This window comes from Lacerta agilis, chromosome 7 (assembly GCF_009819535.1).
Source record: "Lacerta agilis isolate rLacAgi1 chromosome 7, rLacAgi1.pri, whole genome shotgun sequence".
NCBI classification, from domain to species: domain Eukaryota; kingdom Metazoa; phylum Chordata; class Lepidosauria; order Squamata; family Lacertidae; genus Lacerta; species Lacerta agilis.
In genome coordinates this window covers 42,128,211-42,154,859 of record NC_046318.1, presented here as the reverse complement: position 1 = coordinate 42,154,859, position 26,649 = coordinate 42,128,211, and the positions used below count along the sequence as shown (strand labels likewise).

The following is a 26,649-nucleotide window of genomic DNA, read 5'->3' as shown; positions in this document are numbered from 1 at the left end:
CCACTGACACTGGGCAGGATTCTTGGAACACATGGTGGCATAAATGAGGGAGCTGCTATGGAAGTGATCCAGTGAACACAAGTGGCTGCCCAATTGCCATTTAGCTACAATATTCCATAACACAAGCCCTTCACCACCTAGAGCCATAATCATTTGGGGTATTTTCCTGTGCCTTTAACAGCAGCATGTGGCAGGAAGGTGTCTGACAGATATGGTTCATTCTGTACTGCAGTGACGGGTGCACTTGTCTCAACTTACTAAAAACCTAAGAGCTCATACTTACACCTACAATTTGAATGAAAGCCTACAGTATAATATGAACTGTTAATATATGCTTTACTTCAAAGGAATTACCTTGTTAAATCCACATGGGCATTGTCATGCACCAGCACAAAAAGGGTATACGGATTCTGCTTTACCCGTCTCATGAAAACATCAAACTTTGTTTGAATATCATTGTCTAGCCGCACCACGTATTTTTCAGCTCGTTGGTAAGCTGCTCCAGTTTCTTCAAGTCCCAAGTCTACAAGAACACCTGGAGGAAGAAACGGCAGAGACAGGAACTTTGCTTTTGCCCAATAAACAAACAAATAAGTTCTGGAGATGCCAAAAACATACTACAGAACAGATCAAATGCCAACTCAGCCATGAAACTCAACATATAGGAAAACTCTCTGTTAGTGTTCACATGTCATGCATGGTAAGCTAGGATTCCTGGTTTAGCCTGGGTTATTGTGATTAAGTAGCACACTGTCACACAGAGATAATTTTGTCCCTACTTCAAACCTCCCTTCATGTGAGCAAGTAAAACAAACCAGGAAGCAACAATTAACTTGGCTTCCTGTGATGTGTCCTGATTATTGCTCCCAAACAAACCAGGATTTGTAATTCAAAATTTGTTTTATGATCCTGCCTTGTTTGGGAGCATGATACCAGAATTCTGTGTTTGCACATGACGGGAAGCCAAGCCTAACTGCAGCTTCAGAACAAACTTTCTTCACTAACAATGTTATCTATATGTTAAATATGTGTAACTTCTGTCAAATGCCTTGGCTACAATTCATTGCCAGATTTGCCCAATGTCACTGTGTGTATTTTGTAAAACTCTATGACTGTCAGAAATTATATTGTGCACAAAATTCAGGAACCTAAAAGTGTTTAGTTCATTTTTAAAAAAATCTAGTTTCTAGCTCTTAAAGGCTGACAAGGAAGACGAAATCTTAAATCCCAAAAGCAGAAGCAAAGAGACAAGCAAAGTTTCCACTGGGGGCACTATATCAATTCCCTGAGAATCCATGTTCCAGCCAGTGAGTGATTAGGTGAAACAGAATTATGAAACAATAAGGAAATGCTTATCAAGATGCCTGATTTGCGTAAGATGTATAAGACACAGACATAATCTTCTCTTTGATGCAGAATTCACAGAAGCACAGCTACAGATTACATCATGATCTTTTGTATTTTGGTTTTATTTCATTATGAATTCAGTTCAGACATATATAAAACGCTTTGTTGGATTTAATATGCTACTTTTCTCCTTGTTTTCTTTTACCTGATTGTCGAATCCGTTGAATAGTCTGTTGGACCAGCACCTCTGAACGAGGGACTACCACAATGAAATCTACTTTGCTGAAGTGACCCAGATCCAGGCTCTGGTTGCCACTGTCTGCAATGGCGCATACCTGTGACAAGAGCTTTCTGGCAATTGTGAGTTGTGGTTGATATATTTGGAATGTTTCAGTGTCCAAATCTAGAAGGGGGAAAAAGAACTATAATTTAGCTTCTGGGTGCCAGAGAATAGTCCAGAGATGCTCATTAATTATTTTCTATTTCTGAAGCTAAACAGGCCTGGTCAGTACATGGAAGAGAGCTGAATGGAACTTAGGTGAAGTGTGTAGACCAGCAGTAGGGATTTGGATCCTGGGTTCTGCCACCCTCAGTAGACCACTTTGACAAGTGGGTGTGTCAGTCACTTGGCACTGCCAGGACATCAGGTGACCCAAAGGAAAATCCATGTTGAACAAGCATGGCTTGACGTCACCACCCATAAGTCAATAAGTGCTGACTTCAAGCTCCCTTTTTTGTGAATTTTGCTACACTATGAAATTCCCTATGGGGAAACTGGTAGCTGTGCTGACTCAAGCAAGCTCTCAGCTGATCAGGTGGGACAGCAAACCTGCCTTGCCACTGAACACTATGGAGTGCACTTTAAGGCTCCTAACTGTGCACTGACAGCCTCACGTATGATGTCAGATACATGACAGGTGGGGTTGGTGTGCATGAAAAGCCTTTGCGGGTCAAACTGGGACCCACAAGCGAGTGGCTTCCCATGCCTAGTAGATAGGCAAAGGTAAAGGGACCCCTGACCATTAGTCGCAGACAATTCTGGGGCTGCGGCGCCCATCTAGATTTACTAGCCTAGGGAGATGGAGTACAGCTTCCAGGTCATGTGGCCAGCATGACTAAGCCGCTTCTGGCAAACCAGAGAAACGCACGGAAACGCCTTTTACCTTCCCGCCAGAGCGGTACCTATTTATCTACTTGCACTTTGACGTGCTTTCGAACTGCTAGGTTGGCAGGAGCAGGGACCGAGCAACGGGAGCTCACCCCGCCGTGGGGATTTGAACCGCCAACCTTCTGATTGGCAAGCCCTAAACTCTGTGGTTTAAACCACATCGCCACCTGCATCCCTGCCTGGTAGATAAGCAGTGGCTAATTACAGAATTTTTTATTATTATTATTATTTTCTGGAAGGATAAATTCCATTTCTGTGTAGGGACAAGTGTAGCAATATGGACCTTGTGACCCAGCACTTTTCGATCCAGAAATAGTAAATAAATAAATATTTAAAAATTAGTAATATTACATAGTGACTGTGACTTGTTTAAAAAGCAGCTGTTTTTGGTTGCTAACGCATAAAACTGCAGTAGATGTGGGCAGTAACACATTTTGGATCACTTTTTAAATACCCTCCCTGGACCCAAACCACACAGGAAACTTTTTTAACACCCTTCTTGCTTCATTCATACCACACTGGAAACACCTTTCTAAGATTACAATAGGCGGTTTCTGTTATAGCATTTTGTTATCAGTAGCCTGCTATGAATTTATTTGCCATACTTGGTTTATTTCATTTTTTGGTGATTCTTTGAAAGAGCTTACAGTTAACAGAAAATAGTTGTTAGCTTTACTTGCTAGGGCCCCAATACTGGGCAGAAGATCTGGCAGCTGTCTGGACCCTCTCAGCATTATTGAGCCCAGTCCTTGTTCTCCACAGGTACACACACACACACACTCATCCTGCACATTAGTGCAGCCAGCCAACTATTGGCAAATTCAGTATAAACCTGGTAGAAGATACCACAACTGTGGAACTACTGACACCACTTTCTCCTTGGTTGTTGGTTGTTTTTTTTTCAGAATTAGGATGTTTTACCATGTTTTCTGTGGCTTCATGGTCTGGGCCAGTGTAATGAGATCAGGGTAGAATCTTAATAGAGCAAGGTTTTATATTCTCCAATTCCCAGGTGAAGGCTAACATTTGGTTTCCACATAAAGTGTTTTGTTTTTCATAAGGAAGCCCTTACCTAATTCTTGGGTGGAAACCATGGCAGCTGCTTCTTGAGATGGCACACATTCATTGACATCCCCATTGAATGGGATTACGACGTTATCTCCTCGTCTCTGCTGCATTGTTTCTAACAACTTGTCCAGTTCATCGCCTAGTAAAGAACTTTCTTTTAGAACAATAAGGTAGATTAAAAGGTATACCACATCCCTATGAAATCTTTCCAATAAACGGTGTAGTAGTAGTAGTAGTAGTAGTAGTAATAATAATAATAATAATAATAATAATAATAATAATAATAATAATAATTTATTATTTGTACCCCGCCCATCTGACTGGGTTTCCCCAGCCACTCTGGGCGGCTTCCAACAAAGATTAAAATACATTTAAATGTCACACATTAAAAACTTCCCTAAACATCATGCCACTATTGAACACCTATCCAGCATTTCCCATCCAAATATTGTTGAACAAATGAAGATTGACAAAAAGGTTAAAAGGCAACCAGAGGTGTCCAATCTGCTCTTTTAACATCAGCAGTTAGGTCATATAATAAGTAACATTTGCAATGGAATTGCTTTGTGATGGTTCTGTTTCTTCCTAAAGAGCATGTTCCAGAATTAGTGCTGAGAAGACTGCTCCCACTCTGAGTTATATCCTACATATTTCCATTAGGTTCAAGCTTATAGTCTATGCTTTTTAAAATCCTAACAAAACCACTGGGAGAGTTCATCCACATGGAGGCATCACAAAAATGCAGATTATGCTAAATTCTATTTCCCCTTTTCACTAATGGGCTGGATGATGGTTCAGTCAAGACAAGAGAAAGATATTTACAGTGGAGGACTTGACAGACTGGCTAGCTGGTGAAGTCCTTGTGGTAGACTGGCTCATTCTCTCCCCTAAGGAAAATAATCTTCTCTACTCTTCTCTAAAGGTATCTGTTCCCACATGAAGCTGCTGAAATGCTGAGATCAAGAGCCCTTCTCCAAGGACTGCCCACCTCTGAACTGAGGCAAGTGACAACAGGAGAAAGGGTCTTTTTAGAAATCCTGAAATGAATCGGTTTCCTTTATTTGTATAGGACTTTTAACTTGTTTCAGTGCTGTTTCTTTTTAGGCTTTTAGCTGTACTTGTTTGTAGCTGCTGGTTTTTCTATTGGTTTTACTTATAACCTGTGAGTTGCTCTGAAAATGTTAAATATTTCAAATCAAACAAAACAAATTAAGCAAACACTATTGGACTTGACATTGCTGTAAAGTGTCTCAGTTAGCTTCCATGACCCAGAATGCCTTTTATAAGCTTTGGTTGATTGACAGTTGGAGACCAGACTGGACTCTATACAGGGCATTCTTTGAAAACTGTCCAGAAACTGCAACTGATGCCCATTTGTTAATAGGTATGAGCTATTGAGAACTTCTCACGCTAGCCCTGAAAAATTTCCATTTGCTACCAGTTTATTTCCAATCGCCATTCAAAGTGCCGATTTTGCTCAGTTAAACCCAACATGGCTTGGGCCTCAGCTATCTCAGGAAATGTAGTTTCCCATATGAAGCCCACAATTTAGCATTTTAAAGAACTGCCAATGCCTTATTTCCTAGGGCTGGGACTTACTTCCACTAAGAGCGAGCATTTTTGTTTGTGGCTCCTGAGCTGTAGAACACATTTCCTGGAGAGACCTATCTATATGTTCTTCCTTGGACTCATTTTGAAACAAAGTGAAAGCATTTTTATTCTTCCAGCCACTTGGGATTAACCTGGAAGTATGCTTTTACTGTCGGCCTCTCCACCCCCACTAAACCATTTTATAATGTTAAATTTTAAAATTGCCTTAAAATGGCTCTAATTGCTTTAAACAATGTAGAAACGTGGTAAACAAACAAAACTCAACCCCTCTAATGCCATTGTTGCTCCAGTGTAGAAAGAGGCAGTAAATGCCAGTGATTAATGTTAAATGAAACAGGAGGGGGAGCCCTCACTTCATAAAACAAGCATTAGGAGGCAAGAGATGCTTTTAAGTTGAGGGTGGGGAATAATATTATCTGCTCGCTTCCTTGTACGTTGGCTATCACATCACACATCTACCTCCTATACTAAATGTTGAGCTTTCCTGAGTCAAGAGATCTCAAAAACTCTACTATTATTATCTTTTAATAGCTGGTTCTGGGCTCCAATGTATCATGAAAGCAGCAGCTCTGTGTTGGTCACAATTGACTCTCTCTCTCAACACACACACACAAACACAAGAGAGAGAGAGAGAGAGAGAGAGAGAGAGAGAGAGAATGACAGATCTTTAAATCAAAGAAGTAACAACAGGAATTTTAATTCACTCACCTAAAGATGTGTTTTTGAAATGTGATGCCAGATAACTAACTTTTCCCGTAATGAGCTCATAACTGATTTCCTTTAGAAACTCACTGGTAGTAAGCATACTCTCTGCTAGAGCTCTAGACTGATACTGACCTAGAGAACAGAAAAGGAAGAATCATAGGACATTGTTTGATACAACGATACTGCCTTCATAAAGGACACCATGTGTCACAGCTCCAGACTTCATGATCTATAAGCAGTTTGTGAGAAATGAAAGTTTTAGCCTAGAACCCCAAATGCTTGACCTTCGATGACTCCCCTTCATGTATTTAGATCCTTGTGCATCTGTCTGAACCTCTATCCAAGCATTTTAAAAGTCCCTGTATGTAATGATAAAAACAGTTGTACACCATTTTACTACACAGTAAGTGGCCTGGGTAGCTCAGTCAGTACAGCATGAGACTCTTAATCTCACAGTCATGGGTTTGAGTCTCATCCTGGGCAAAAGATTCCTGCATTGCAGAGTGCTGGACTAGATGACCCTTGTGGTCTCCTCCAACTCTATGATTCAATGGCAAGAGTTGATACCCAAATGTTGTTTTTAACCAGTATTCATCATATCTAATGGTTGTTCATATTCTGAAACAAAAAAAAATCTCATTAGTAAGAAATATATTTCCTGATGTGCAAATGGTGGTATCAATCCCACAACTACTCTCAACTTATTCAGATCATCTTCTTTGTACTTTTTTGTGCTTTGGAAATATTTGTATTTCTAGAGTTGGAGTCATAGAAATGTCTGCAGAAGTGGGTGGAAAGAATTTGATTGGTGTGAGAGTGCTGAGGAGGACAGAAGCCCTGAAAATCAGACATGGTATTCTACCCCTTCTGCAAGCCCTAAAACACGGAGTCTTTAAAATAGAAAAAAAAATGGCACATAGGGTGTACTTTCCCAATATTGCTGGAATGTGTACATGCAAGAATTAGACTGCAAGTGTTAAGAGCACTCACATTAGTATTAGAAAAGTGCATTTCTGAATATCCACATTTGGAATGCAAATATAGCAACAAGGGCTAGAATATGCAGTCAATTAAAAAATTAGTTCACTTCTATATTAACAGCAATCATACATGCAAATATTTAGTGTAAGGGAGATTCAAAGGTGCATTTAATGCCATTTGAAAAAGGCTGCATGTCTGTCAAAAACAGGATTATAAATTCCAGAGATAACAGCACAATATTCTGACACAAATTTAGTATTGTGTGAGCAAGTGCTTCCCTGCATCGAGAGTAGAAGGAGCAACAAGGGAGTGCATTTTCACATCAATTCAGCACATCATTTGCCTGCTGTTCCTCAAGGTCAGGCTGGCCCCTGAATCCTGTGAGTGCTCTTCTTGTTAAAAGAAGTCACACAGAGGAATAACTTGCCCAGAAAGAGCAGAGAAGCCAAGTAAACACAAAAGAATAACTATATATATAACCATAAGGTCAGACAAAATTGTCTGCATTAAAAAGGTGGGCTTTTTTAAAGGGTATAAATTAAACTCTCTCAAACTAATTTCTCTTAAACAAGACATTTATGGAAGATATTTGCCTGGCATTCAGTATTATGCAAGGAAATGAATAAAAAACCTTAATCTATTATCAGAGCTGAGCTGAAACTCTATAACCAATTTTGGTTTAGATTTTGTTTTCTTGTTTTCAAAAAGCACCTCTGATTTTCATCAACATTTTAAATAGATTTTTGCTCATATTGTGTTACATAATTTCCAAGCAAGGGTCATTCCTAAAAAAGGTGCCCAATCTTGTAATATTTAAAGGCTATTCTGAAGGATGTTCCCAAGTTCTGGAAAATGATACTGTATTCCAGTGGTTGCTGCCACAATGCCCACAAAGATTTTCATAGGTGCTCCAGTCTCTCAGCTTTCATTTTTTTAAAAAGCAAGTCTCTAGCCCTCCTAGGAACAAGGTTATGGGGCAAAATGTGCTGGTACCTTCTCTATTTTTCTAGAAAAAGAGGTGCCAAAACTCACCATTAACACCTCCCTTGTTCTCTTATAATGGCAATGGCGCCCACCTGAGAGGTGCAACATGCTGATGACTTCACTAATACTGTTTTGGGTGGCTGTGCACAAATCAATATATACTGCAAATAAATTAAAGACAAACTTATCTGGCTCAAAATGGAAGTGGCTATAAATAAGCCAAACAGCGCATGTTTATTCATGTTAACATTGTGCCTGTGTCTTCACTCTTCCAAGAGATCTCCAAGAAACACCTGCATTCTGTTTTGCCAGTGAAATCCAGTTGCTAACAAGGCATCACCTTACCAAAGTTATATCTATATTGTTTTATGGGGGAAAGGTACCCACCTAAAACTACCACACAGAATTCGTTCCCTCTGGTCTTTGACGCGCAGATGGCAACAACGTAATCTGGCAGTCTTTGGTGGTGCTTCATTTCACTGAGAGATCGCAGTGTTTCTGAAATGCCTTCGGCCAGGGAATTCTGAGTAACCACCACATGCACCATTTCCTGGGAGACACTGGCAATTAGCCTGGCAAGCCACGGGAGTTGAGCTGGCAACAAGACGCCCTGAGCACTCATTTGTTGGGACTGCTCTCTGACAGTAAACTCTTGCATAGCTTTCAGCACGATCTGTTCAAATTCTTCCCTGAGTGGTATTTTATCAGGACCTGTAATTTTTGATAAATTAAATGATCAAAATAGGCCATCAAAAAGTCTCTTCCTGTGGTAGGAAGAGAGGATATATAGTTTTGATATTATCCCTCCTCACTCACGCTAGTGAGGAAACAGCAGAGCACATTCCCTTTGCAACTTATTGGAAGCAAGTTGATTATTCGTTAGAATCCTTTAATTAAGCAATCCAGTCTGGCTTGTCCTGTCTAGACTGTTCCTGGTGAGTTTCCCCTTTTATTTCCCTCTTAAAACAATAATAACACAACACAGTCATCTTTAAAAGCAAGGATAAAGTTTTACTCACATTCAGTTCACAGCAGTAATCTGAAGGCAGGTTTTAGCTTGTGGTTACAGTGAAAAGAAGTCTGAGTTACATCTCAGACTTTCTGCTTGTGGGCTCCATCTATGTGAACATTCAGCTATGCGCTGGCTAAGAGCCAGGAGAGAGAGAGTCCAAGAGAGAGATGGTTGCTGGGCCAGCCCTTTTATCTGGTCAGCTAGGGTCACGCCCATCTACCTTTTCACACACAGAGGTAGGGAGCTCCAGAGCAGGTATAACAGGAAGTCCTCCCTGTCTGGAGCCCCATACCCCTGTGTGTCCATTCTAGGCAATAGGAAAATGTTGTACTTGACTGCTCTAGTAATCATACATCCCACACTTCCATCAGACTATCTCATTCAATTACTAGGGAAGTGTGATGAGATATCTAAAAGGACTCAAAGCACAAAGTTGGTCACAGCAAACATCTCCAATTTTTTTTTTAAAGAACATGGATACAATAAAATAAAAGGCAAAAAGTGGCTGGCAGAGATTATTACCTCATGAGAGAAATTCAGTGGGGAAAAATATGCAGACTTCTCTCCTGCAACCTGTAGCTTGTTTCAAAAGAACCTTTTTATGCAAGCCCCTTTAAGCAGCTGACACAAAGCAGTTTGGATTGCAAGAGGTGATAATGACCTCTAATGAGTGCAGAATTGCTTGGTGGATGGTTAGAACAGAAGGCCTTTCACTTCCTTCAATTTTGTCAACTTTATGACAATGTTATTCTAGGCACCAGAGACAAGGCAGTTGGAGATCATGAGGGAGGCTAGCAACTGTTCCACAGGCCTAAAGCATTAGCAGTAATCAGAAGTGGGAGTCTGTAGTGCTCACATTTTTGTTGCTGTTGTGCTGAAGGATGGAGAAGAAGGCAACCACATTCTCTTCTCATCTCATTCAACATTCACTCAAAAGTAGAGGAAGAGATGTAAGAGGGAAAGACACACTTCCCTCAGCCGATCTGTTTGTCTGTCAGGAGACTTGCCTCATGCTTGACAGTCATACATTACAGACATTACAGCCTCCATGTGGAACTGGGCAAAACTCATACAAGTGTGCTTCACGTAGGGCTTGTTAGGCTCATTAGCTTCTTACAGCACTGAGGTCCACTAAGGAATTTGGGTTGATAGCATTGAAAGCAGAAGGATTAGTAGGGTTGTATATGGGAGGCGCTGTGGTCTAAACCACAGAGCCTAGGGCTTGCCGATCAGAATGTCGGCGGTTCGAATCCCCGCGACGGGGTGAGCTTCCGTTGTTTGGTCCCAGCTCCTGCCAACCTAGCAGTTTGAAAGCACATCAAAGTGCAAGTAGATAAATAAGTACCGCAGGAAGGTAAACGGCATTTCTGTGCGCTGCTCTGGTTCACCAGAAAGCGGCTTAGTCATGCTGGCTACATGACCTGGAAGCTGTACGCCGGCTCCCTCGGCCAGTAAAGTGAGATGAGTGCTGCAACCCCGGAGTCGTCCGCGACTGGACCTACAGGTAATGGTCAGGGGTCCCTTTACCTTTACTCCCCCTGTCTGACAGAGGTGATCCATTAAGGCAGGCATGTCCAAAGTCCAAGTCCATTTCAGGGGTCTAATTTGGCCTGCAGGTTGATTTAATATGGGGCAATATATGTTCTGGAGTAAAATCCTTAAAAAAAAGCTCAGCAACTTAGGGGTAAAATTGTAAAAAAGCTCAACAACTTTGGTCAGCATGTTCACTTCATCAAATCTGGCCCTCTTTGAAAAAAATTTGGGCACCCCTGAATGATTAGGGCAACCCAGGCAGTTTAAGTGCTAAGCCTGGAGCTAAAACATTTTTTTGAAATGAGTCCAGAAAATCCTCTTAGAGTTGACCACCATCTTCTCAAGACACCTTGCTCAAAATAAGGTTATTAGCAACAGGGCAATAGTTACTACAGTCTTCCAAGCTCAAGGAGGACCTCATTGTTTTTTTCCCATTTCCAACCATTTTATCATACATGAAAACCTATGGGACTGACTTCATCTTGTTAGGATCCAGAGTTTACTTGATTGTGGTGCTGTTTTAGTTGTTTCCCTTTGTTTTTGTTGGTTTTTTTTTTAATATAGACAGACAGACAAATGCATATCTTAACAGAGATTAGGATAACATTTCATTAAATATTTCCACTTCTGCCTTTGTCAGTAATATAGAGCTGTTGCATTTCAAAACGCATTAGCTATTCAGTTGCTTTCCATTTCAGTATGAATATATTTGGAGTGAATTATATATGTTAGTCACTCCTTTTAAGACATTTTTGCAAATCTGCTTTAAAGCAAGAATATTCCATTACTGTGTAATGGAAACCTGTAGGAGAAGGCTTTTGTGTGCCTATGACAGGAATAGGCAAACTCGGCCCTCCAGATGTTTTGGAACTACATCCCCCATCATCCCTGACCACTGGTCCTGTTAACTAGGGGGTGATGAGAGTTGTAGTCCCAAAACATCTGGAGGGCTGAGTTGGCCTATGCTTGGCCTATGATGAAAAGCAAACTGTTATGTGCTTCTGATTTTACAAGGAGATTTCAGATACTTACCATCAGTCATTAATACTTTTATAAATACAGGTTCAACATGCTAGGAAGGGTGATGCATTTCCAGAGATGTCAGCCAAGTTTGCAAATACCATATTGGCCCGAATATAAAAGGCACCCGCAAATAAGTTGCACCTTTAAAATTCAAGGCTTGTTTGCAGGTGCGGCCCACCTCCTGGCACTAACGCCCTGAACAGGGGAAGGGGGACACTCGGTGCCCCGCTTCCCAAGCTGGGGCCGGGTTTTGAGCATGCTGTGGGGGTGATGGTAGGTGCCGACGCTCAGTTCCGAGTGTGCTGCGTGCCCACCTCCCAGCACTACCTCCCCAAACTGGTGCCAGGGGAGGCTTGGAAGTGGCAGGCGGGCCGTACTCCTGGGCTGCTTCCTGGGAGGGGGGAGCTGCACCCCTTTGCTGGCAGCCTCCCCCCTTTCACCCTTCATTTTGACAGCTCGGGGGGAATCTTGGGAGTCTTGGGGGGCAGCACACCATTGGCCCGCACCCCCGATGTCCCTTCTGGGCAGCTGTTTCAGTAGTGATACCATAAGGTTGCGAATATAAGCCACACTTTAACTTTTGACAATCAGAATTTTTTGGGGGGGTAGTGTGGCTTATATTTGGGCCAATATGGTAGTAAGCAGCTGTATTGGCTTCTTACCTTACAAATTCTGGACATTTCACAAGGACAGTAAGTTGCACTGACACAGGAGAAGCATGTGCTTATCTTAGTCTATCCTGTTTTCCTACCTTCCCTCTCTCTCCTCAGGAAAAAAAATCCCTATGTGACTACATAGGAATGGCAGCAGTAATGGAACTGCTGCCTAGCACAAAGAGATAGAGAAGATTCTTAATCTTCCCACAGTTAATTGTGTGTTGCTTGCTGTTTACACAATAGGTGTTGCTTTCACACAAAAAACTGTTGCTTGCTGTTCCTAAAAATAGCTACAAACTACAGCCATAAGAGATTTTAATAGCAGATAAAAAAGGGAGGTACTCTGAAAAGGGTAGCAAAGTGACCAACTTCTAAAGATCCAAAAAATTTAAATTTACTTTCTGGAGCACTGAGCATAGAAGCCTTTTTACATACAAAAACAAGTAGCGGGAGGTTTAACACTAGCAAAAACAGTGATTTGTTACACACACACACACACACACGTAATGACTTACCTAGTTGGACAAGATACTGTATTGTTAAAATAATCATGTTTTCCACACTTAGTAACTGACTCCCACTCAAACCAAAAAGTTCCAAATCTTTGCTTTCCAGCTGAGGCATCTTGTAGCAATTCACTAGCAAGGGGCTTACTACAATATCTCCAACATTCCCATAGAAATAAGGTAAAGTGCCATAACCTTCAAAAAAAAAAAAAAACAAAGACAAAAACTCTAATCAAGTTGTTTCAAAACAATTTTGCAATAACGGAAATATATTCAAAGCAATATTATTATAAGTAATAAAAGAAGGAATGATGAGCTAGTGGCCCTCTGGATCCCTCCAATGTGGTGTAGGGGCTTTAAACTTAGTGAGAAAAGTCTTTGCATCCTTGCATCTCAGGGCCAAACTCCACATTTTAAAAACAAAATAGAAAATTCTTTCCAGTAGCACCTTAGAGACCAACTGAGTCCACATTTTTTAAAGTAAGATAAGCAATAAAGTATGGGAGGTTTTTGGTTTTTTAAAACACAACTTGCCAGTGCAGGAGTTAGGGGCTTTCTACGTCTGTGGTTAGCATTGGGGGGGGAGCACTTCCATCAAAGTGACTGGGTTCCCCCCCCTATGCAAATTTCAGGCATAGGGTCTGATTTGGATTGGGTCCACAGCAGGGAGTAAGGGTTCACTCTTACCCTGCATGTGAAGGTCCCAATTCAGATCAAGGGCCCCATGCTAGCAATTTGTGGGGGGGAAACAACACTGGGCAATCAGATGCCATGGTACACCCAGTAGAGCAACAGCACTCTACTTCTCGTGGGAAGAGAGAAACATGTCATTATTTTGCCCCAAAACAAAATGTGCTTGACCATAGGCGTAGCCAGTATTTTTGTTAGGGAGGGCCAGGCTTTTTGTTATAGAGGGGGCAGAACTGATGCGATTGGTCAAGTTAGTTAAGTATTTCTATTGTTTTACTTGGTCTGTGGGCGCAACTGCCTCCCCTGCCCACCCTTGGCTACGCCCATGTGCTTGACCATCCTTCTGAAACCACATTTTTGAGCCTTTTAATATGTGCCCAATTCTTCCAGAAATGTTGTGGGAATGTCGTCTAAAACACAGTATAGGGGGGGGGAAAATGAATACATGTAACTAGTGGACAAACTACACCTTATATGACAGCATATCTGAGGAAGCAGTTTTTGAGCAAACCATTTTGAGCAGACAGTTTTTCCAGCTGTCTCCCACCCCTGCAATATGAGGGAAGGCCTTAAACGCAGACATGTTGGCATCCATCTGTCATGAGAGGCAATGGAATGAATGCACCTCTGGGAGTGAAGTCAAATCACTGCATTAGCAGTACCAAAGTGATCTCCTTGGGGAGCAAGCCTGGGGAGTGTGTCTGGAGGTCCTGGACTGCCCAGATGACAAGGTCCCAATCTTGGCCTTACTGATGTGGTCAGGCCCAACACAATTGAAGGCTTGCCTCATTTAAAAACATGAGTTAAAATATTGTAACAGCAGTATTGGTACTGTTCTGTTGCTTGCTATTTCTATGCCCAAGTCTGGAATCCTAGCTCCATAAGCTTCTCATGCTCACAGTAGAGCTCAGTCTGCAAGGTCATGACACACCCAAAAGGCCTCAAGCTCAGTGGTAGAACACATGATTTATCTGTACAAGGTCCCAGATTTGATCCCCAGCATCTCCAGATAGATTCAACACTGAGCTAGATGGACTAATGATTTGACTCACTGCGAGACAATTTCCTATACTCCTATGCCACACCTAACACTTTTTTAGAATTTTTTTTATTGGTGCAGAATGTGCTTCTTTGGTCCTTTAATGGCCATAATTTTTGGCATAGGGTACGCCTTTATTCCTGAATGCCTGTTGTGACTATTTTGCTCAAGGATAACACTGCATTGCTCAGCTGAAAGCTGGAATGGCAAGTTTCAGGCAAAGTTTAGACAGCCCTCAGGTGCTTACTTATAGCCTCCTCCAGTGTTGGCAAGTTTCTATAGTTCTCTTTGCACTCTAGTCTACAGGGCCAAGTCAACAGCAATGGCTTGCCAATAAGTGTTCCAGCCTAACAGGGGTGGCCTCATCTGCCATTTGATGTGTCAAAGTGAAACCCCACAGGCAAGAAGCAAGCCACTGGTTTGTCCATTTGGCTCTTAAAGAAAATTAGTAACTAGAGGAACATTTTATCTTCACCCTCACCCAATTTAGCAATGAAACTGACTAAACACAGAAGCTGCCAGCCAGGTTCTGCTTGCAACCAAGGACCCTAGCCTTGGAAGAGCTCCTGCCACTTCATGGGAGACGTTTGCTTGGGCAATGACCAAGCAATGTTTGCTCAGGCATGCTGCCAGGGGAAAATCAGTTATAATGAGGTGCTCCCTCCCTAGCTTGCAAAACCCAGAAGCAGAGCTCTGATCAAGGATATTAGTGGGAATGTGATGTAGAATGCATGCAACAGCATACCAGGAAAAAAAAACAACAGTTGGCACGGACACACTTTTAAGATGTTTAACAAGTGAGAAACCTGGACATAATTTTGAACAACGTAATTCACAACTGCAAAAAGAAAGAAAGAAACACCACCAGAAAGATAACAGGGCCATCAAACTAATCACATTTTAAAGGACTACATTTCCCCTGCAGTAAAGAGGGGAGGAACGGATGCGAGTGAGCCTAAGACTTTTTGCAGTTGACATTTCCAAATTAAATAATACAACAAAATGGGCCCAATAGGGTCACATGCACAATGTATAAAGTACATGGCTACCACTGAAGAATTCTGGGAAACGTAATTAACCTTACGCATAACTACAATTTACAGCACTCTTAAAAACTGCAGTTCCAAGGATTCTTTGTAGGAAGCCATATGCTTGAAATGTATGGCATGGATGTGAAAGGTCTTATACTTAAACTATTAATGGCAGTCATCTACATTTAACTAGGCAACATCCCATAAGAGGGAGTTGGAATATTTTCTACAAGTACACTTTAAAAAATAATAATCAATTGTTTCATTTAGTTGTTTTCTATTTATTCATTTAGCAAATTAAGGTTTGAAGGTATAGGCATCAAAAAGTAAGAGTTGGGTTTAAGTCAGTTCCTCTTTTGATTCTTACATTGCAGCTTAATGCTGCTTTTCAATAATTAAATTCTCTGCTAATTAAAGCACAGTTCTAATGTCAAGGATAAATTATCTCACAGGCTGCGCAAAGAGCTTATTTCCTTTCGTTCCTCACTGAAGAGCCAAATATGACACACAGATAGCCTCTTTCATGTTAGGCTTCAGCAATGGGTTCCAAATGATAAAACATTCTTCAGTTAACACAGAACATCCCTGGGATGACACATTTGGAATGTTTGGTTATGGTCTGGCTACTTTCCAGCTCTTTGGGAATGGAAGAAGCTTTTCAAGAAAAAGGAGTGAACTGGATTCTTACTGTGTTTCACAGATGAATAGCTGCAATATTTAGATTTCAGAAGTGTTTTTTAAATAAACAAAAAAAAAAATAACATCAGATGGTTTTATTTCATATTCTGAGCTTACCTATCAGTATTACTGGCCTGACTCCTGAGTTATTCAGCAGATTTTCAGGAACTATTACAGTCTCCCCTGCAGGGATGGGCTGAGGCTGTAAAATTCCAGTTAACATTGATTGAGGAACTGGGACTGACAAAAGAGGCTCTATAAAATACAGAAGGGGAAAGAAAACTCCCATTACTAAAAGACTCACACTGTGATTTGGCCCTATGAACAATTTAAGGGGAAAGAAAACCCCTCCCATTTCCACTGATCATTAATCACAATAAAATTCAAAACACTTCTGCATTTCCTCTAGCAGCTATAACAAATTTAAATAAAGAACCAAATACCCTTCCTTAACTCCACCCCATAAAACAGATGACCTTTTCTATTTTTTTTAAAAAGGAGTTACTGTATTGTTTGTAGCTAAGGGTGAGGGGGAAACTAAAGGGACCAAAGAGGAATATGCATCTTCTTACAAAGCCAGGTGCTGGGCTAGGAGATGTTCACTGGGGCCACCTTTTATGGCTACCTGTCAGCATAAAGAAAGGATGAGAGTCCATGCTAACCTATGACCTATGACATGCTGATTAGATAACTAAACACAGTCTACCATCTCAAAGCACAACTGAAAATTGGTTTACATGCTTCTGAGGTCACAAACATTAAAATTAAGCTTTCATCATGAAGGAGCCACGGTGGTTTTTAAAGTAAAAGAAGGCCCCAAATGCATCTTAAAAACTAGATTTAATCTTCATCTTTTATGTAATTGTAAGGCTTCCCTAACAATTTGCAATAATCTAGAAGTTGTTGAAAGGTAAAACAAGGTTGCTGTTTTGAAGCTACAGGTATCTTCTTTGATTTATACAGGGGTTTTCAATCAACCAGGAAATGGATTATTTAAAATTAATACCCTCTTAGTATGGACTACTGTTATCCATTAACAACATACTTCAAAGTAATCCCACAGAAATGAGGGAGTGGCTTGAGCCCAAAAGATGCCTTCTCATTTTCTCTGTATAGCAGAATTTAAATCCCATGTGTGCCCATAAGGTGAATGATATTCAACTAAGTCCTACTCAGAGTAGACCCATTGCAATTAATGGACCTAAGTTAGCTATGTTGGTTAACTTCACTGGATCTCTTCGGAGCACAACTAACACTGATTATCACCCACTATATTTCCAAACCACAAGACATGGGTTTGAAAAATACATATGCAATTTTACATACATGTCAACTATGTCCAATCTGAATTTTAATATTCTAATAGAGAGAAGTTTCATTATAGAAATTCAGACTTTAAAATTACCAGCAAAAAATGGCACATGGAGCACATTTCAAAAGATGCACATGCATACTGGTTTTCGGAGCTGCTGAGTTGTGAATGGATTTGTACGTTGCCCCTTAAGAAGAGAAGCATGGAACTTAAACCCATATTTCCATCCAGAATGTGACTGCAACATTCTGTTATAAAAAAATGCTCTTGTTAAATCAGACTGTGGTCCAGAATGCATACAGTATAAGGGTTAATAATTTTTAAATATGCCGCAGATCAGAAAAACTCAAAAGACAGGGAATGCACAAAGTACTAGTAATAAATTGTGGCAGATGATGGGTGAAGGACTGCATTAGAATACTGGAAGGCAGGACTATAAGACATGCTGATGTGTGCAAATATGCATGTAATTTTGCATTGGATTCAAATGGAGCATTTGACTGATAAATGCATTTAGCTTTACTGATAGCACAGTAAAGTAGTAACTACACAGAAAGGAAAGCAATTTTAAAGTAATGGGTTACAACCAACTAACAAATTCACGGAATCATAAAGTTGGAAGAGACCTGAGGGTTATCTAGTCCAAACCCCTGCAATGCAGGAATCTCAACACACAGTCCCCCATCCAATTTAAAACCATACTGGACCCTGCTTAGCTTTGCAAAGTTTTACTGTTGCGCTGTGGAACTAAGTTAATTGTGTCCATGGATTTCAGTGGGTCTACTCTGAATGCAAAAGACAACTGAACTGCGCCAATTATGAAATGTTGAAATTTTGGAATAATGTTTTCCACGTCATGGAGAAAAGGGCATGCTGACATACAGCTGGACATTGGGGGTACCCAATTATCTCATCTAACTCAATAATGTATTTGTAAATGCATTTGAAAACACTTAGTGATGGATTTAAGGCAGGTGGGTCACAGTGCTATTAGTAATGACATGTTCTTTCGGTTGCAGAGAAGTGAGACAAATCTAGTGTGGACAAAGCCACATCTTAGGATCTTGCCTGATCTTGGAAGAGGTCGAATGGCAGGAACAGGCACAACTAAGCCAGGAGGAGGAGGAGGCGGAGGAGGAGGAGGCGGAGGAGCGACTGGTGATCCAGGGGACCATCCCCGGTGTCGTTTCTTGGGGGGCCCAGAACTGGACATGGATGCTAGGTTGAAACAATGCACAAACAAAACAAAGAAGAGAGAGAGAAAGAGATGAGAGCTTGTGCTAATTTAAACAGAAACCCAAACAAATGTGCAACGGGAGCTTGACAATAGGTGATTTGCCCAGTAAGGTCCAGTGATCCCTTAACACTTATAATTGCCTCAGAAATGAGCAAGTGTTCCAGTTACAGGGAACCCACAATCAGGCAAGGAGGAAAAGACAGAGCAATCCTAATTCTGACCTGGGTTTGCTCAAAGCAGCAGAATCACTGCCATATATGAATGTATTTCTGGTCAGGGCAGAAGGAAGTGGTGGAGAGTTTTTGCTCCCTTTTTAAATTTTTGCTGTTTCAGCTCTAGGCTAGCACAGCAGAAGGACCTCAACTCTTGTTCAGAAAATGAGGTGCCTTAAAAATCCGGCTGATCTTGGACTTACCCCATTTTGCTTCTGAAAGGCTCCCATTTTGGGGCCTTTTACTGGTTGCCACTAGAAGGAACACTGTTCATCCAAATCAGCTCAAGTCTTCTGCAGGTATAGCAGGGGCTTCCACAGCACCAGTACCCAGAGGAGGAACAATTCCACACCACTCCCTCAGCATTGCAGATCAGGGATTAGGATCACCATTAATTTATTAAATTTACACCCTGCCCTCTCACTCAAAAGCAGCCCCCCCACGAAAAACACACCAAAGTGATAAAACAACCAAAGCATCTACAAACACAAAAAACATTTAAGAAGCAATTCCAATACAGGTGCAGACTGGGAATGATCTCAACTTAAAAGGCTTGTTGAAAAAGGAAGGCCCTCAGTAGGCACCAAAAGGACAAACAGAGATGATGCCTGCCTAATATTCAGCAGGAGGGTATTCCAAAGGGCAGTTGCCACTTCCTGTATTGTGCCGAATGACTTCCTGATCAGGTAGCATCTGCAGGAGGCCCTCTCCTGCAGAGTGCAGTGATCAGCTGGGCTTATAAGGAAAGCAACCCTCTTTAGGATCATGCAAGGCTGGGAGGTGTGGCCACTGCAAGTGGGAGCATTGAGGGGCAGCCCAGAACATTACTACAGGCACTAAATGTCTGAAATGCTTCTTGTTTCATCCAAACAGTGTTTCTTTTGCACCCCATTCCAATACGGTGCAGCACTCTTATTCATTCAAAACTCTGATTATCTGAATGTTAACCACAGAACCATTGAGGCTATTTTGAAATAATTACAAATTCAGAGGGTTTTGTGTTGTTGCTTTTTACCTGGCTCCCCAGCCGCATTGCTAGGGCCAGGAGACATTGAGTGAGGCACAGGTCGGGAGACTGTAGAGCTTATCACATTAGTCCTTCCTCCGTGGTTGTTTCCACTGGCAACATCAGTGGCACGCAGAGACAGGGGAGCTGAATGAAACAAAATACAGAATACCCATTAGGTGACTGTTGGCAAATGTACATGCATACTGAAGAACTTAGAAAGGCTACAATAAGCTGATACAAGCAATGTGTGCACAAATTGCGTCCTATGAATCTGAACCGTTGTGTAGGGCTTCTCTATTTTCTAGCATAAACTATAAAGTAAGAACAAAGTGGGATCAAGGGTACAGTCGTACCTCGGGTTACGTACGCTCCGGGTTGCATACTTTTGGGTTACGAACTCCGCTAACCTGGAAGCACAACCTGACGCACGCGCAATGTGCGCAGAGCGGTTTTCGGGTTTTTTCGGTCTGCGCATGCGCAGAACGAATTGTTTGGGTTACATCCTTTTCGGGTTACATACTGTAACCTGGAACGGATTAAGTACGTAACCCGGGGTACCACTGTATCTGGAAAACAGAACTGGGAATGACAGCACAATCCTATGCAAGTCTACCCAAAAGTTAAATCCCACTCGGTTCAGTGCAGCTTACTCTCAGGTAAATATGTTGGCAGTCCTAGTAAAAAGGCATTCAATAATTTTAGTCTGCCTTGACTAGATCCCCCAAGAATGATTAGTGCTTTTTTAAAGTGTTTTAGCCTCATTTTATGAAACACAACTATATTTAGAGCCTTAATGACTGAAACAGTATTTTCCCAGAAGGTACATTAAGTACCTGGACAAAATGCTCAGATATGAATTTGGATACACAAAAGAAATCTATGTACTAGGAAGGGGTGAAATTCACCAAGCACAGTTCTATACAGTCTTTGTTCATGTCAGTGTGCCCTGAGTAGCTAGATGCAAAAGAGGACAACACTTCTGCACCTTTAACAGTTGCCTAGGAGGAGGAATTTTCACAAGCCCTACGTGAGATTATTTATATCAATCATTTTTATCATGGGAGGGGGGGTATGTCAAAGGGGAAACAGCATGGGCATAGCCAAAGCAGCTGCCCCCTCCCCTAGATTAAGTAAAACAATATAAACACTTAACTGACCAATCACATTGGTTCTGCTTCCCCAACAAAAATCCTTGTTACACCCATGGTAGCCTTGCATGTTCCTAGTAGGAGTAGGGCTTGATGGAGGAAGTCTGATCTCCTCACTGCTCTTTGGGATGACAGCAATTGTTGGATGTGAAACTATGGCTTCACCTTAAAGCAACAGGTTTTCCAACCACTGAACCTTTTGGAAAGAGGGGCGATCCTGAAGTGCTAATATTCTGCCAGTCATAGGATCAGGCCCGTCTTAGAGGGATCGGCCGCCCTGGCGCAGCGATCCCTCGGCGCCCCCAGCCTGCCGCCTCTCCGCCCGCCTCCCTCCCGCGCTGGCCGCCCCTCGGGAGGGGGGGGTGGGCGAGCGGAGATGAGAGGCGTGGCGTTGGAGCGGGCGCCCGCGCTCCGGCGGGCGGAGGATGAGGGGCGGGCGCTCACGCACCGGCGGGAGGGCGGGCGGGTGCAAAGCCCCGCGCCGCTCCAGCGCTCCAGCTGGGGCTCCGGGAGGCGAGGGCGGGCGGCTTACAGCCCGCCCGCCCGCCGGCGCGCAAGTGCCCGCCTGCCCGTGGGGGCGGGGGCGGGTTGGGGAGGGGGAGCCCGGTATGCCGGTGGGCTCGCGGGGGCGCCCCTGGGGTGCCCTGCGCCCTGGCGCGCCGCGCCACCGGCCTCTATGGATGAGACGGCTCTGCATAGGATTCTGAAAGGGTCCCCTATTACAAGAATTAGCAAGCCTGATTACCAACTACTACAGACCAATTGTGGAAACCAGATGTTTGGCAGTTCCCATGCTGCTTTGACTTTGTGTTTTAGTTAATTTATTATTTACTACATGAATAAATTGGTGCACAATACTTTTCATCTGTTAATGATTATCAGACTAGAACTGGGAAGACCCAGATTCAAATTCCCACTGTGATATGAAGCTCACTGAGTGGCAGTGGGCAATTCACTATGACCTGGTTCACATGTCATGCTAAACCACAATTTGATTATCTGATTCTGGCTCAGCAGCTTAGCCATGGTGTATTAACCACGAACAAACCAAGTTTTTAAGTTACAGTATGTTGTTAGCTTATAAACCTTGGCTAATGTTAACATGGCTTAGTGTTATGTGCAAACCCAGCCACTGTCTCAGCCAAACCTACATCACAAGACATGAAGATAAAAGGGGCGATATGACACCTTCAGCTCCTTGGAGGAAATGTAAATCACTGTAATATATATATTTATGATACAGCAGTATATAACTATTTTTGTAAAACAAATACATAAACAGAATAAATAAAGGTCTCACACACATCAGTATGATTATTATGAAAATAATGTGTGGATAACAGCAACCTTTTAGAGATATATCAAACATTTGATTGTTGTGGCATCTTGTTTCAGAAAGAAAATTGCATAGCTAATAGATCTATGTTGTAAAAAAAATTAACATACAACTTTATAAATTTAGATGAATGCAAGTTGACTCCTTTTCCTCACACAAATAACTTTACATCAGCCCTCCTGAACTCTGGGCAAGACACATTACCTGTTGCAAATGCGTTTCCGACAAGTTGTACCGGCAAAGCAAGTGGTTTCACTATGTTCTTATTCCGAGACAAATCTTGAATTCCACTTAAATTAGCAGAGGAAGATTGTGCTGGACTGAACACCGATGAGTCTGTCAAAGAGATTGTTGAAACTACTTTACAAAATCTACATTATCTTTGAATTTTCCTAAGATGTCAATTACATGAGCTCACTGCAAATGCTGATTATTTACAAACATATCATATACTTACCGCTTATAACACATTCAAGGCATTTGTAAACTTATAACACATTCAAGGCATTTATAATTTTTAATACTATAAAAGTAGTTTAAATCCCAGAACAAGTTACTAATAAATACTCTCATGTATTCAACGAAGGTTACTTCCAAGTAAGCAGTTTCATCTTTTAGCAGACTTACATACAAGTCTGTATGTTTCTACTCGAAAACAAGTCCCATTACGTTAAATGGAGCTTACTCCTAGGTAAGTGGATACAACCCTGCAAACTAAACTCCTAGAGCTTGCAAGTAGGTACACTTTCCATTTATCAGGTATGCAAAGCAGAAATAAATCACGAACGGCCCAATTAAATAAAGTCAAGATCAGAACTAAGTGGCTCATGATCCAGTAGATTTGTTGCTGTACTTGACCACAGCATAGTCTAACCATTTGAAAGAAACAAATAGCTTCCAGAAACCACAGAATTTCAGAAATAACTGTCAAAAATTACACTGGACACAGGTGTCAGATATGGTATGATATAGAGAAGGAGCATTGTCCAGGGAATGGGTGCTTATCCCACATACTTTATTCTTTGGTAGTATAGGTGTTTGTGGTGTTTCAAAAGCCTCCTTGACCAGACTGGTGTAGAAGGAAAAGGAGCCAGTGTGGTGTAGTGGTTAAGAGTGGTAGACTCGTAATCTGGTGAACCGGGTTCGCGTCCCCGCTCCTTCACATGCAGCTGCTGGGTGACCTTGGGCTAGTCACACTTCTCTGAAGTCTCTTAGCCTCACTCACCTCACAGATCCAGTTACAGGTAGGTAGCCGTGTTGATCTGCCATAGTCAAAACAAAATAAAAAATAAAAAAATTCCTTCCAGTAGCACCTTAGAGACCAACTAAGTTTGTTGACTGGAAGGAATTTTTATTTTGTTTTCACCTCACCAAGTGTTTGTTGTGGGGGAGGAAGCGAAAAGGAGATTGTTAGCCGCTTTGAGACTCCTTCGGGTAGTGATAAAGCGGGATATCAGATCCAAATCCAAACACTTTATACAACGCTCAAAGCTACCAGAATTCAACAACTGCTGCATAAACACAGAAAATCAACTATGAAAGCTGAACAGAAGATAAAGAGAACCTGATTCAGGAGAGTATGCAAGATTTTAATTAGTATTTGCTAGGGCCAATAGCTTAGCTCACCCAAGTTATCTCACCAGGTTTTGGGCACATGTGCATTCCATCGAGTTCTGAATGTCAATTTAATCCCAGGGTTGCCATATGCCTTCTTTTGCATGGGTATGTAAAATGAGAGTTGGCATAGCGATCCATAGTTAAAAGTAGAAGTCAGCAAATGTGTCCTCTTTTTGCTCTTCGAAATATGGCAACCCTATCACACACACACCAGATTACTAGTGGTTGCTGCTGCCTCACTGCCATAGGGGATATCTTCTTGGGTCATCAAGCTCAGAATCACGAAGTTGGTTCTGGGGGGCTGGGAAAGCTCCAAGTTAGGGTCCACAATTATGCTGGCCATAAGGTGGAGAGGGGTCTACCACCTTCTGGCAAATATGATAAACACACCCTTCCTTTCAACCTAGGAACTCAGGAGGGATCTTCCCACAGTAGCACTAGATTTGGAGGCACCTGGGAAGCCTAAATTGCAGCACAACTGTGTGAGGATGATTTCACACCTAGGCAGGCTTCACTTCTAAGGCACTTTGAGCACTTTGGAAGTGCAGTGTGACTCCAGGAACAGTCTCCAACCCAGACAGCCACCCCTGACTTCATGATCAATTTTAGAGGTGCATTAGTTGATACCAGGACTCTTTCACTGGTGAAAAATCCTGGTGTCCAATACTGTTTTGCTGGCTACCAGAGGCACCCAAAGTGTTGGAACCCCCTGCACCATGCAGTTTCATACTGCCCCATGTGGATCTCAAGCACCTCAGGCAATATCCTGTTGCCCCATTTTCTCCTTTTAAGTAAGTGATGTCGTGCTCAATAATGCTTAGTCTTCATTCAGAAGGGTGCCCCTATTAACAGCAGGTAAACTGAGACATGCTCCCATTTCACGGTGGTAGCCCAGAATTCTTTCCCCAGTCCTCTGAGTCCTCATCAGACTCATAAGCCATCAGCAATAGAATGATTTCCAAATAGAAAGCCCTAGATAATTATGACCATCGCCTCCCCATAATTAACAGAAGCAAAACAGATTACGCAACATGCATTTAATTGGAGTGGACTTTTCCTTGGAAACAATGCATGCTGGATTTCACTGTGCAGTTGAAGAAAAGTAAACAGGGCCTGTTTGTTTCAGCCTACATCAGCCCCAGTGAAAATAACCACTGAGAAAAAGCAGAAGGCAGAAATTAAATACCCTAGAGATAACACAACACTCTGAGAACAACCAGTGCAGTGCTGGGGAGGGGAAGAGAGGTAGAAGGGGGCTGTTTGCCAGCTGGAATAATGATGGTGAGGAATAGAGACAGGAATTTCATATCATTTGCCAAAAGCCTGACTGTGCTATAAAACACTGATGCTTTTTGAGAACGATCAGTGCAGGAAAGCATGGCAAAGAAATCTGGAAGAGCACCCTCTTGCACTACCATATCTTCCAGAATCACTCAACTGTGGGCTAGTATGGGGCATTGATGGGCTGGATAAATACCATTCTGCTTGGAAAAACTAACCGCAGCATGACAAAGATCTACGTATCATGGTTCTAGTCACCAAGGTAGCTAGAAGCTGTAGTATAAGGCAAACCTGTGGTCATATTTTTTCATATACTGTACAGACTTATATAGAGAAAGTGACTAAAATGACAACAATGATCTCTGCGGGTTAGTTATCATCAGGCAACAGTCTTAACTCTGTAGTTACAAAGAAACACAACAGGAATTATGTGTAAATATAAAGCCCAATATGCAGCATTTCTAGAACAGAAGCTCTCGCCCTATTTTCCACTTCCCTTCCCTTCCCTATTTCCTGGAAAAGACCCTGATGTTGGGAAAGATGGAGGGCACAAGGAGAAGGGGACGACAGAGGATGAGATGGTTGGACAGTGTTCTCAAAGCGACTAGCATGAGTTTGGCCAAACTGCAGGAGGCAGTGGAGGATAGGGGTGCCTGGCGTGCTCTGGTCCATGGGGTCACGAAGAGTCGGACATGACTGAACGACTGAACAACTGAACAACAACAATGCGTTTTAGATTGCAAGCCTTTGGATAGAGGCCACCTTGTTCTCAATTTCCGCATTTAGTAAATTTTAGGAGCGTTAACGTATATGTAATAAAAATATATAAATAAGAACTACAATGTTAAAAATATACAATGCTTAGAAGTTGGTTAGAAAAACAACCCTAACACACACACTGATGCATAAGCACTGGGTGTGAGGACCCCAAAAGAAAATGGCGGTTTTCATTTGAAAACATGATTAAAGTATCCAGATTCAGGGACTAGATGTTTTCATAGGACTCCTGTGCATTTTATAGTTATGTAGAAGAGGCAACAATTTTCTTACCCTTGCATGACAAGCTGCACCTCCAGAAATCCTCAACTGTTGGAGGTACAGGAGCCTTGTCATCTTGTACATCCTATATATAGAATCATTTGCCAACCTGGTTCCCTTCAGATGTTTTGGACAACAATTGCCATCAGCCAGCTACATACCACTGTCAAAAATTAAAGTTGCAAAGTAGTAGTCTGCATACTCCAGTTCCTCCTCCTTCCTAACAGACTCAACTTGTGTATTTCCTAGTCCCATTGGCCTTGTCTACAATGAGCATAGTAGAATGCATCTGAAGCAGGGAATTGATTTCAACACATGGAATCTATGAACTAGTCACCCTCCAAGCGGCCTTTTTGTGGCTGCACTCCATTTTTTGAATGACAAGAAACTGGCCTGAGACACTGTTAAATTCTCTTTCAGCTACCAG

At 42.0% G+C, this 26,649-nt stretch overlaps 1 protein-coding gene across 12 annotated transcripts in view; it reads right to left on the bottom strand.

The window, feature by feature from the left end:
- GREB1L (GREB1 like retinoic acid receptor coactivator) overlaps positions 1–26,649 on the bottom strand; it is a 157,823-nt gene that overhangs the window by 27,187 nt on the left and 103,987 nt on the right. For 8 of the 12 annotated variants that reach the window (XM_033155016.1, XM_033155008.1, XM_033155011.1 and 5 more), the window contains 10 exons: positions 22,491–22,622; positions 19,809–19,946; positions 18,413–18,562; positions 16,150–16,287; positions 12,604–12,789; positions 8,252–8,575; positions 5,903–6,031; positions 3,588–3,737; positions 1,553–1,750; positions 355–535 (listed from right to left, as the gene is read on the bottom strand). In XM_033155016.1, coding sequence (XP_033010907.1) covers positions 355–535; positions 1,553–1,750; positions 3,588–3,737; positions 5,903–6,031; positions 8,252–8,575; positions 12,604–12,789; positions 16,150–16,287; positions 18,413–18,562; positions 19,809–19,946; positions 22,491–22,622 — 1,726 coding nt within the window. The remainder of the gene's footprint in view (positions 1–354; positions 536–1,552; positions 1,751–3,587; positions 3,738–5,902; positions 6,032–8,251; positions 8,576–12,603; positions 12,790–16,149; positions 16,288–18,412; positions 18,563–19,808; positions 19,947–22,490; positions 22,623–26,649) is intronic. The other 4 variants (XM_033155010.1, XM_033155012.1, XM_033155015.1 and 1 more) reach the window with 1 other exon arrangement.